At 28.3% G+C, this 13,264-nt stretch overlaps 1 protein-coding gene across 1 annotated transcript; it reads left to right on the forward strand.

Annotated features, from left to right (window-relative positions):
- Window positions 1-358: 358 nt before the first annotated feature.
- LOC136081125 (uncharacterized) lies at window positions 359-3,601 on the forward strand. The gene is made up of 5 exons (XM_065798414.1): window positions 359-428; window positions 980-1,198; window positions 1,460-1,625; window positions 3,272-3,467; window positions 3,596-3,601. Exons 1-5 carry the CDS (start codon window positions 359-361, stop codon window positions 3,599-3,601), a joined length of 657 nt encoding a protein of 218 aa, XP_065654486.1.
- Window positions 3,602-13,264: the final 9,663 nt, after the last annotated feature.

Below are 13,264 nucleotides of genomic sequence, written 5' to 3' on the forward strand. Positions count from 1 at the left end.
AACAAAACTGAAAACTGCAAAGGATTATGGTATACCAAGAACCACCTTAAGGGAAAAACTCAGTGGAAAGGCTCCTATCACCAAAAAGATGGGGCCTGCAACATTTCTAGCTGAGGCTGAGGAACACGTTCTCGTGAATTATATTATAAGCGCTCAACGAAGAGCACATTCTGTATGCAAAGACACTGTTCTATACCTTGTTTCCAGTCTTTTAACGGACGAGAGGCTACTCGGAGAAATAAATAGGGACAGACCATACTAATTTGGTAGAGCTGGCACGGCACGCCAAAACCTGGCGATCGGTGGTTAGTAAACATAATAATTACTATATTTATATAATATATAATAAGTTACTATAATGGTAGCACTTTTAAAGCTTTTAGTTAAATGGATGCTAGAGGTATTTGAAAAGGTACCAAAAGAAAAAGGTTGCGCATCCTTAACCAGAGACGTATTAATCGAGGGACCACGGGGGGCTTTGGCCCCAGGCGCAAAGTTTCAATAAGGCGTCAGCCGTCAGAATGAAAAATTGTAAAATAGTTATTTTATACCACTATTAAGAAAACTTTTGTTTTATTATGATGTCCAAATCATAGATCAACTCATAGAACTACTAAATATCCAAATTCTTTATCACTCAAAATACGATAATTCAAAAGGCGATCTAAAATATCACTCAAAAGGTGATTAAAGTTTAGTTGCAAATTAGACATAATTATGCGCAAATTATTTATACGAAAACTAGTTTAAATAATTCGCGCATATCTAGTCAAAAAAATCACGTTGCTCATTTTGATCCTTTTTTACTTATCTTTTAACATATACGAGCAGTTCATAGGTAGATAATGGCAGATAATGTTATACAACAAATTGTAAAAGAAATAATAAAAACTTTTTTTTCCATCAGAATTAATTCTACTTCTGATATTGGCCATATAGATTAGCTGTATTCATTTTTCGGTATGTATTCATTTTTTAGGATTTTTACCCAGCTCTGGCCATAAATCTAAAGAATTAGCAGATGCTACATTTTTAGTTTTAGATTCGCATCGATTAGATATAAAAGATTGTTGTGGTCAAAGTGATGACAATGCGTCTAACATGGTTAGTAGATATACACGTCTTCAAGCTCGCATTAAAGAAGTTAATCTTTTTGCTACGTTTTTACCATGCTTGGCGCACTCTTTAAATCTTGTTGGTGAACGCGTTGTGGATAATTCTGATTTTTTTATTCTGCATCAAAATATGTATAAATCTTTCATATAGATGAGAAATACATTAGAACAATTAATATAGATGAGAAAAGGATATAGATGAGAAATACATTAGAACAATTAAATTAAAACAGAAAACGTCTCACTTAAAAAAACAGATACCAGGTGGTCAACAAGATCTGACGCAAGTATTAGTTTAAACGAAAATCGGAATGAAATAATTAATTCACTGTTTTTAATTAAAGATGATAAATCACAAAGGCTAATCACAAAATCAGAAGCTAATGGACTATATTTAAAATTAGATAGTCTTAAAACAGCTTTAATGGCCACGTTATGGAGTGATATAGTAGAAAGATTCAACACAACAAGTAAACAATCGCAGTCAGTTGAGATTAACATAAAACAGTTGTGAGTTTGTGCGAACCGTTAACTCGATATGTATTAAAGAGAGGAGAAGAAAAAGAAGAAGAATAAGAAGAGAGCAAATAATAAATCCGGACACAAAACATATCAAAAAATAGACAAAAGAAAAAGAAAATGAACTGCAAATGAAAAAATAGAAGGAGAAATAAATTTTGAAATTTGAGCCTCTTTAAAAATTAATACATGTTATGCTATTATTGATAAGCTACATTTTGAACTAAAAAGAAGAAAATTGTGCTATGATGAAGCCAATAAAAAGTTTAACTTTTTGTTTCAAATAATAAAACTATCACCATTAGAAGTTTACAAAAAAGCAAAAATACTTCAAAATAAATATAAAAATTGTCTTTTGTCTTCATTTGCTAACGAGTGTATACAACTCACAAGTTATTTAATGAGTTTAACTGAAAACAGAAGACATATAACTTTAATAGATATTTGTAAAATGATCAGAACTGATAACCTTCAAGAACAGATAACCTTCAAGAACTGATAACCTTCAAGAACTGATAACTTTCAAGAACTGATAACCTTCAAGAGCTGATAACCTTCAAGAACTGATAACCTTTAAGAACTATATAACTAACCTTAATGCCATACCTACGATAAGTTGATATAGCATAAGGATATATCTATACTGCCCAACGTATATAAGGATATATCTATACTGCCCAACGTACAATTGTTCAGCCAAGAGATCATTTTTAGCATTAAAGAGAGTTAAATTTTATTTGAGGTTGGGAATCGTTTTAATTGGTTAGCGATTCTATTTATTGATTCTGCACTTACCATAGATATTAACATACCATAGATATTACCATGGATACCATTTAATGACATTATAAATACATTCGCAAAACAAAACTCACGTAGAAAATTATAACTTTTTTTTTTAATTTTAGTGAGTTTAACTTAATATTTATGTTTTTATAGAAAATATCTTTATTTTTTATTAATCCCCATATTAAAGTTGACAGTTATTTGTAAAAGAGGCCGCCTAAAGAATTAGTGTCCCAGGTCGCCAAAAATATAAACACGTCTCTTTACCATGTGTTTGGTCTGTACTAAAAAGTAGAGGTAGAATAGAAAAACCAACAATAAATCAGCTGCAAATAAAATCTTCACCAAGCAAAAAACTGAAGATAAAAATAATACAACTACTGAAAATAAAGAGATTGTATTTTGATTGTACTTTGCATCATTTTTATTATCAATAAGAAAAAAATAGGGAAAAAATTTTAATCATCAATAGAAAAAAATACGGAAAAAATTTCTAACTTAATAAACAAAATATCAGTTATTAGCCCTAATTTACATTTTCTTGGAATAATTTATCAGAATTACCGAAATAACATTGAAAAAAAGTTTGGCATCATGCCAGAAGGGTCTGTATTTGCCATTCATGTACAAATAATACAACCAAACTATAAAGTATATTCAAACTATCCTTCTTCTTGTATACAGCTGTATACTTTCAATAATCTCTTCTGTTTTACACAAGTCCGTTTTTTAATAAATCTGGACTCTATTCCTGGATTCTATTTCCATTTTAAACAATATTTTTTATTTTAAAAACTCAGTTTTCATGCTACTGTTTTCCAGCATTATCAAAATGTTTGAAAATATGCTAGATTGTCAGATAATAAGTCAGATCATGAGGCAGATCATAAGTCAGATCATAAGACAGACTATAATTTAGATTATAAGGCCGATCATAAGTCAGATCATAAGTCAGATCATAAGGCAGATCACAAGTCAGATCATAAGGCAGATCATAAATCAGATCATAAGGCAGATCATAAGTCAGATCATAAGTCAGATTATAAGGTTTGTAATTAAATGTCAGTTAATTTGAAAATATAATATTTATTTAAGATTCTGCATTTATAAGTTTTAAATATGTTTACGTTTTAGTTATGAATAGAGTTACCAAATTTGTTATTTGTTATTTGCAGGAATAAATATTAAGGGGAATAAATATTAAGAATAATTGTTCATTTTAACTACATTAAACAAAAAGAACATTGAAACTCTAAAAGTTCAAAACTAACTTGTCGAATATTCTTCGTAGTGATGCTATATAAGTCAAGAAAGTACAAACTATTAGAAACGGTTTCAATAGTTTAACGTCTGTCAGATGTTTATTTTTTAAATCATAAACAAAGAGTACAGGCTAATGAAAAATTGCTGATATGCAGTGGTGAATAAATATTTTTATTCACCACTTAAAACAATACCTTCGAATTTAGCAACTAAATTCGAAGGTATTGTTTTATAATTATATTACCCATCTACTACTTACCCATCAAAAATAAAACTAATAAAAATGTGCTCAAAAAATATATAAATTTTCTTGATAAGCATGTAATTTTAAGTAATTTTTATTTAATAGTTATATATATATATATATATATATATATATATATATATATATATATATATATATATATATATATATATATATATATATATATATATATATATATATATATATATATATATACATATATATATAAATATATATATATAATTTTTTAAGATATACATAAATGTAGCAAGGTGTAGATTAATACTTTTAGCTTTATATTTTAATCAAAAACTCATTTATACAAATTGAATAAAAAAATACGAAATTTAATTTATCGGCATTAAAAATTATGTTGTTAAAAATAAGTCTACTTCATTTACGGTCAGTAACAATAGTGTTGATGCAGAAGAATCGACATTTTCATGTTGAGGCCTGCAAATTTTCTTTAAACATTGTCGTGGTTTTCTGGATGTATCTGATACTGAAAAAATATTCCATGAGTGCAATATTGACCTAGCACCTATTATAAGTCTTATCCGTGTACCACCTAGAGTTCGATTGATCATTTTTTCAATCTTGTAAGAACTGCTTTTGATATAATCGAGTAGATTTTGTAGGTACGTATGCAAAAATTTTTAATTATTTATAGAATATTATATCTATATAATATATCATTTAAAAGAACTTCGATTTAGTATTACAATGGTGAAAATTTTATAAAAAATAAATGGTTCTACAAAAATGCCCATTTAAGTATGAAAATTTTACTACAAGGATTCCTTAAGAAAACTGCAACCAATTTGAGAAATTCACGTTCGCCTAACGATAGTTTAGTTATAATAACTTTAATTGTTAAGATGGTTCACCTATAAAAATTTTTTTTTGATAAAAATAAGCCCTACCAAGATAATTTTTTTTAATATAATAAAATAAATATTGAAGAATTGAAAAAGAAAAGTTGAAAAAAATTTGCCTCGATTATCCATACTTTTTTGTACACTTTAGTGTAAAAAAATGAAAATTTCATCACAGGACAATTAAAAATGTTTACATCAGATAGTGCCAAAAATTTACATACTGGTTCTAAACTACCTTATGATCTCTCATTTGTGCCATGGTTTTTAAAAATACATGCTCCTGTGTGATGATATTATTTTTTTTAAAGATTACACTAAATATCAACATAATTGCGTGTTACATTGCATAAAAATAATATTTCCCATTATCAGTATTATAAATCCATGGCATAAATAAATCTCTTAACTATAATGAACAAACTGTGAAAATTTCAAGTCAAAAGCAGGTGTTTAACTAAAATTACAATGTTTTGAACTTCTGAAAAATTGTAAAAACTTAAAATCAAGTAAATCAAGTTTTAAAATTATTTTTATAGTTTTAGACAATTAAAAGTTGAATAAACGCATCAAAAACCCCCAGCTTCATATCCCAGATGTTCCTTTTGGTTTTCAATATCAAGATACCTTTTTTATTGTTCTTAAAGTTTTCCTACGCTCTTTAACAGGTTGACGAGATTTGTGTTCCATACGTGTTATTCGAAGAATATCTTGTTTCTGAGTTTTAGCGGCTGTTACAAAACCATCACATCCAAATGATGATAAAACTTCTCTAATACCATTTCCTGCATCATTAAAATGTAAGACTGCAGAGTATACTGTCATTTCAAAAACCTCTCTGGTAACAAAAACTGATTTTGGACACTTTTGCCACACTAATGAATTAAGACATTCATTAGCATTTTGAGCTTCCCCATGGAGACATTTTAATAACAAGGTATCAGCAGATAAATCAAAGAATATAGGCTTAATTATATCATGAATCCACTTTGGTAGTGATATTTTGTTTTTATAGAAAGAAGTTCCCTTGATTTTATCATATTGCCATTTACACCATGTGTTTTCAGACCGTGGGCAAAATGAATGTCTAAAGTTTTGATCCGGAAACTCCGTTGAGTGAAAAAGAATAGCAAAAACTGCTTTCTTCATATCATACACATTACTTAAATTTTTTCTTATGGCAAGACCATAATAATTTTGCATACTGTTTATGGCAGACTCAGTCAATTTATTTCTACCATGAATTGCGGTCTTCGTACTTTTATATGACTGTACAATACTGCGCAATCGTGATCCCATTCGCTTTTGAGCATGTCCTACACATTCAAGTTTTTCTGGTGTTATATTGTAAGACTTGTATGGCTGAGAATCAATAACATATCCTCTTTTTTGCCAAGCACCATCAATTTTAATACATCTTCTTATTGGTTCATTATTAAAGTCTATTTCCTTACAAGCTGCATTTTTCATGGATACAATGGCTACATTTTTATATTCCTTTGCAACTTTTTTTTGTAAGTAATTAAATGAATTGTTTGTCATACTAAGCATATTCATGCATTTTGTAAATTTCTCCATTCCACTGAAACCTTTTCCTATCTCACGAAAAGCAACAACAGCACGTAGGTTTGCTTCAAACACGGTTTTTCCTTGAGACTTATCTGTAGTTGAACACTTCACTTATGTGCACAATAAGAAAGCTGAATAAATTTTGTACAAAAATCATCCAACATAGAAAAAACGATTTTTTTTTGAATTTTGTGCCTTTTTTTTTATAGGTGAGCCACCTTAAATTGCGCATTATTTTGTATCGCTTAAATTTTCATTCAGAAAATTAGTACCTCCACTGCGTGACAAAATAGTATATGAGCGTGACCATATTTTTTTATGAAACTTGGCAAGTACTTAGGAAATGGTTATATAGAATTAAATAAAAAGTTAGAAGAATAAATGAACATGCCTTCAACAAAAATTCACTTTAAGAACAGAAGCGAAGTTTTCAATACCAATGAAATCACTAAAAACTTTGATACTTACAAAAAAATAACATAATATAAGAAACTTAGCACACTCTACTTTTGAAATAAAGTCTAAGTTCATATAAATTTCTAAAAAAATAGGAAGACAAAATACATCCACACAACATCTACTTCGAGCACGCTGTTAAAAAGTGGTCATAGATTTTAACTTTAATATCGGTGCCGTAAAAGCTAGATACGCAATTATCTAGATTTTGTTATCTTGAAATTATCTTTATTTTCTTGCCTTTTTATTAAGTTACACCAAATATTCCTTTCTCCAGTTTCAGCTGGAAATTTGAAAAAGACTAACATGATTTTTTAAATGGATCTCTACTTCCATCTACAAAATCATGGTTATGTGAAAAACATTCATAAGAAGCACATTGCGTCCCAGACAATATCGCCATTTTTAAAATTCGTTGATTTTTTTGAATGTTACAAACACTGCCACGTTTTCGCGGAATGCTTTATGAAAAGCTTTATTAAATACAATCCATTCTAGCGTTTTCAACATAACGATTTTTTGCTAAATTTAGTAATTTACTAATAAGTAAGCTTAGGCGATTGCCCGAACACGGCCTTTTAGTATATCATCACCGATTTTTGCATTTAATCAGGTGGTTTTTTGCACGAATCTGGTATTTTTTTTCATTTAATCTGTCAGTTTTTTGCATTTAATCTGGCAGTTTTTTGCATTTAATCTAGCGGTTTTAAAATTTATATCAATTTATGATGAATGTTATAAAAAAATATGATTAGTAATAAAAAAATATTCTACATATTCCAGGCAAAATAAGTTTAGATGTGTAACAAATAGTATAAAACAATAGCATAAGTAATAATAATAATAATCAATCGCTCGATTGGAGCTATTTGTCCTATTGTAGTAACTTTAATTTTCAAGAATGTCTCTTCACAATGATTTAGAAAAGGTGAGTATTGGGGTAAAAAACGAATATCATAGGGTATCATAAAAATCTGATAATGAATGATGAAAGTTAACGTTGAAGCTTGAAGAGCTATGCGATTATTTAAAGGGCAAAAAACTTTCCTTGATCCTTGAAAAAAGCAAATACATTATTTTCACAAAACCATCAAAGTCAGACATATTACCATAAAAACTTATAAATATATTAATTGCTTAAACAAAATTAAAAAGAGTATTTTCTGTGAAGTTTGTAGGAGTTATTCTAGATAAACATATTAGCTGGAAAGAGCATATCAAGTTGTTAGAAAATAAAATATCTAAAAGCATTGGGATTATGCATAAAACTAAGTATATTTTAAATAATGTCTTAAAAGTTTATACTTTGCATTTATTCATAGCTACATTAGCTACTGCAACGTTGCCTGGGCAAGTACTTACCAATCAAAACTAGCCTTAGTCTATAAAAAATAAAACCAATATTCACAAATGGATATGTTAGTGCTAAACAAATAATGAAAGAACTGAGATTTCTTAATATTTTTCAATAAAACATCTATAGCATCGTTCAGTTTATGTTTAAATTAAAAAATAATATGGTCCCAAAAATATTCCATAATTATTTCCAACTAATTAATCATAAGTATGAGAAAAAACAATCTAAACAGAACTACTATATTCAAAAAATGTCTTTGAGACAATCCAAATTCTCAATATCTTGAAGAGAACCAAAATTGTGGAACTCAACATTACTGAAACAATCTGTTATTTTTAAAAAGCTCTAACACGTCTTAAAATTTTTTTTTTCATTTACACAATTGCTGGAAATGTTTATGGTTATATTTATAAAAATGCATTTAATCGTATTTATATTTATAAAGATACATTTACTTGGCTATCTTAATTATATGAGTTCTAATATATATATATATATATATATATATATATATATATATATATATATATATATATATATATATATATATATATATATATATATATATATATATATATATATATATATATATATATATATATATATATATATATATATATATATATATATACTTATATTTATATATATAAATATCTTATAATTGGTTTTTATCTTATATTTAATTGATATTGATTGTAAAATATAATTAAAATTAACGGGCAAGATGATAAGACCATCGTCTTCTGCTTGCTCGAGTCAAGTTGTTAACAGTTTAACAGTTTTGTAAAAAATTTTATATTGACAAAAAAAAAAACCTTTGCCGTCCTGAGGGGCATAGGGGTTGTCTAGCCCCCTACGAAGTTTATTTGTCGGCAAATTAGACACTGGAGTCGGCAAAATGGTATCTACATTTGGCAGTCAGCAAATATCGGAAAACAAGGACCTTTTTTTTTTTAGATAAGTTAGTCGTCAAAAAAAATTTTTTTTGCTTTAGTCGGCAAAAAGCAGATACGTCACCCCACCCCACCCCACCCCCACCCTCATTAAAATCTCTTTGAGGCGTCCCTGTGTACATCACCAAGGTAAACTCTTCACCCTCCCAAAAAATATTTTTAAGTGCATTTAAAATCATGGTTTGAAAATTTTGACTTTTTTACCGACTAAATATCCCAAAATCGCCCTTTTGAGGGTTGATTCTATATATATGGGGACTCTAAAACAATAAACTTTAAAATCCTAGATTAAAATCCAAGGGAGATATTTATCTTTGCATATTTTTATTTATTTTTTAACATTTTACAAATATTTGTTTGAAAAATAGATTGTTTTTTTACCATACTCCAACGATTGCGACACAACCAACCCCCTTGGACAGTCTTTTAGAATATTCTTTTTAATTAATCATTAGTAATTGCTGCACACGTAATTCCCTCTGGACCAATACTTGTCACACCCTCTTCAGACAATCATAACTGATTGCAAAACTATTTCCTTGGAGACAAATTCAGTACAAAGAATTTTGCACATAAATGAAATAAAAAGAGGTAGCACTAAACTTATGTAGTCACAATACAAGAAACTATAAACAGTTTAAAAGTATATAATTAACTTTAATATATTTAATATATAAACGTAAATAAAAGTTACAAATATCAACATGACTTTCTTTCTTACATAAATAAAAATAATAATGCATAGGTATTGAAATCATTGTTATTTTTTAGCTATTTTTAGAAAAAATAAAAATGCCTACATTTTTCAAAGACCATGATGATTGCAGAAGGACTGTGTGGGTTATTTGTATAAAGAAAAGTGACAGAGAAATTTCAAAACATTTCATTTCTGAAACTCATCGCTTGATTTCATCAGATGTGAATTTTCAGGATGAAAGAGCCCCACTTGAAATTTGTGTTACACAAAATTAAAAAAAATTGGGTGATGGAGCTAATGCCTTAAAGGCAATACAATTCTACAGTTTTGATTCCATTGTTGTAAAGCTATTAACAACACTTACTACATGTTGTGATTGCACTATTTGTCAAACTGCGAAGGTGAAAGGCAAAGAAAAGCATTTATATGAAAAGGGTCTTGCATCAAAATCTTTGCAAGAAGAAATAAATTCATTTGAAAAACAATACACAAAATGCTTGTCTATCATTGCTCGTGGAATTTCTCACATTTTCAGTGATACAACTCGCCGTGCAAACTTATATAAATTTGCATTGGAAGGTTCTGTGGGCACAGAACAAGTTGGTTCATCTGTCATTGCATTGAAAGAAGCATCTCCGGGCGGAACAATTCGTCTTGGTCAAGCTCATGGCAAACCTTTTCCGATAAGAAAAGGTTAGTTATTTTATTATTATTATGTACATTCTGAGCAATACAATTTATATGTTAAGTAACTGATTTAGTTTTCTTTCTAAAGGATCATCTGCAGCTCATTCACTCTTTCAAGGCCCATTAATAACAAAAAATATGTTTGATATTCAGCTGAGTACTGGGCTTCCAAACAATAAAATCAGAAAGCTTGGAATTTTTCTAAACCAAATTAGTCCAGTTCGCCTTCTTGAGCCAAATTTTCAACAGAAACTTGCATCAGTAGGATCTAGTCAAAAAGATTTTTTCATTACTACCAATGTAAAATTGCCAGACTCTAATGAGGTTCGTGACTGTTCATTGTATCAATTTAAAAACCCTGAAGGAAAACATCTCAGTTTCAAAAGATTTGATGAACTCGGACACAATGAAACTGGGCCTTGATGTGGAGGGTCTTTTTTCAAAGGTTGTTTGAGTCTAATTTCTGAACACCAAACAGAACAACAAAGTCCAGTAAAAAAGTCAATTAAGTTGGCTTCAAGTGAAAATTTTAAAAGCACAGGTGTCAAAAAGCAACTAATTTTATTTTATCTGGTTTTTCATTTGCTTCTTGGCGTTGGCAACCATCTTACTAAGCACTTGGTTCAAGTTTTGCCAAAAACAAAAGAATGGTTGACTTCAATACATATACCATTACAGCCGTACCATGGTGGTCACTTCAATAGCAATGATTGCATGAAGTTGCTGGAAAAAATTGACACTCTGAAGTAGATAACCGTGGCTGATAAGACGTTTGAAGCATCATCCATCTGCCATGTTCTACTTTAGTTTCTCCAAGTTGTTAATTCTTATTTTTGATGCTCACTCTCTCCAGACTTTGCAAAAAAGATTCAAGAGTTTAAGAGCAATTATCTAAAGTTGACTGTTTCTGTCACACCAAAAGTTTATGCTGTCTTTTACCATGTTCCAAAATTTCTAAAGCACCATAAAACTGGTCTTGGAATTTACAGTGAGCAAGTAAAAGAGGCACTCCATTCAAACTTCAGGCCTCATTGGCAAAGATTCAAAAGGATGCCTCATCCATATTGTTCCTCATTATGCCTCATCCAGATTATTCCAAACAGCCGTTGAATTGTATTGTTTATTACAATAGCAAAAAATTATAAGGAGCACAAAAGGGTTCAACGAAGATATTTGTGATAATTAAATTTAGAAATAATTGTGAATAATAATTTTACATATTTATTGTGTATTTTTTTATTATTTGTTTTTAAGATATTTGTGATAATTAAATTTAGAAATAATTGTGAATAATAACTTTACATATTTATTGTGTGTTTTTTTATTGTTTTATTTTTTTATGGCAATATAATAAAGTATATATTAAAATTATTTGAGCTTATTTAGGCTTTACAATTCCAAAACAAAGTATTTGAGTAAGTAAGTGAGAAATTCGAAAATATCTTATCTTAACATTAATTTTTGAGTATTGTCTTTTTACGTTATTCATTTTGGAGTTTTAAAAAATTAAAGAGAAAACGGGCTTAAGTTGTATTAAAGGAAGTTAAATTAAATAAAGCAATAAAAGCAAAACTATTTATCATAATAAAAAAAACCCGTCAGATTGAATACAAAAAACCGACAGATTAAATGACAAGAACCGCCAGATTCGTGCAAAAAACCACAAGATTAAATGCGAAAACCGGTATTTTTGACGCCTAAGTTTTTTACAAAAAAAAAGATTTTATTAAGCAAACCTTACATATTAACTAAAACATTTTCAAACACGTTAGATATTCATGAAATACATTTATTTTTCCAAAAAATTAGAGTTTTACGGTTAATAAAATGTTTACTGAAAGAAATTAGCAAAGCAAAAATGTCGGTTTTTTTCTGTGACTTTATTTTTAAAAAAAGCTTAAAACCCGCTTAGAATTTCAGTCATTGGCGGCGCCTCTGATCTTTAACGATCATATTTTTTTTTTTTTTTTTTTTTTTCTATTCATTTCGTCATTTCACATTTTACAATGTTATCTATAAATTTAAACAAATATATATAATTACAAGCTGACTGTAGAAGTCAAAATGACTTATCATCAAGCCCCTTTGTGAAATACAAAAAAAAATACAATTAAATTTTACATTTTCCAATATTACATAAAAGAGTGAAATTAATAAGTTTAAAAAAAAAAATTGGTTAGAAATTTTAGAAGGTTAAAGAAGAACTTAAAGTTAAAAAAAGAACTTAAAGTTAAAAAAAGAAGAAATTTAAGATAAAGTTAAAATATAAAATAACAAATAAAAAATTACAAATCTGTACATATTCGTATACATATTAAAGACAATAAACAAAAAAAAAATTTAATTCGCTTCACATGCATATACATATTCAATACAATATTAAAATTAAATAAAGTACATAAAAAGTTAAAAATACAAAACTATTTCGATTTTTTTTTTCAAAAAAATGAGAGAATGTACGTAATGTTTAAATTTAGTAAGTGTTTTTTTATAGTTCTTTTAAATGTAGCAATAGATTTTATTTTTTTCATATTTTCGTCAAGAACCGAATTCCACAAGCGTGGTCCCCGGCATATAGTCGAGAAGTCAGATTTTTTGAGTGATGTTAGTGGGATATAGTAATTACTCATTGAATGTCTTGTTTCATATTTATGATTAATTCGAGTGAAACTTTTAAAAAAATATTTTAGAATCATTTCATTTTGAAGTTTAAACATAAATAACAAGTTATGGTATATATTTA

This window comes from Hydra vulgaris, chromosome 06 (genome assembly GCF_038396675.1).
Source record: "Hydra vulgaris chromosome 06, alternate assembly HydraT2T_AEP".
NCBI lineage: Eukaryota > Metazoa > Cnidaria > Hydrozoa > Anthoathecata > Hydridae > Hydra > Hydra vulgaris.

Bases quoted from the DNA above. Each gene is read 5' to 3' on its own strand.
- LOC136081125 (XM_065798414.1), top strand. From the start codon at position 359: ATGGTAGCACTTTTAAAGCTTTTAGTTAAATGGATGCTAGAGGTATTT. The intron at 1,199-1,459 runs GTGAACGCGTTG...TTTTAATTAAAG, and splicing joins GCACTCTTTAAATCTTGTTG to ATGATAAATCACAAAGGCTA. The intron at 1,626-3,271 runs GTGAGTTTGTGC...AAAATATGCTAG, and splicing joins GAGATTAACATAAAACAGTT to ATTGTCAGATAATAAGTCAG.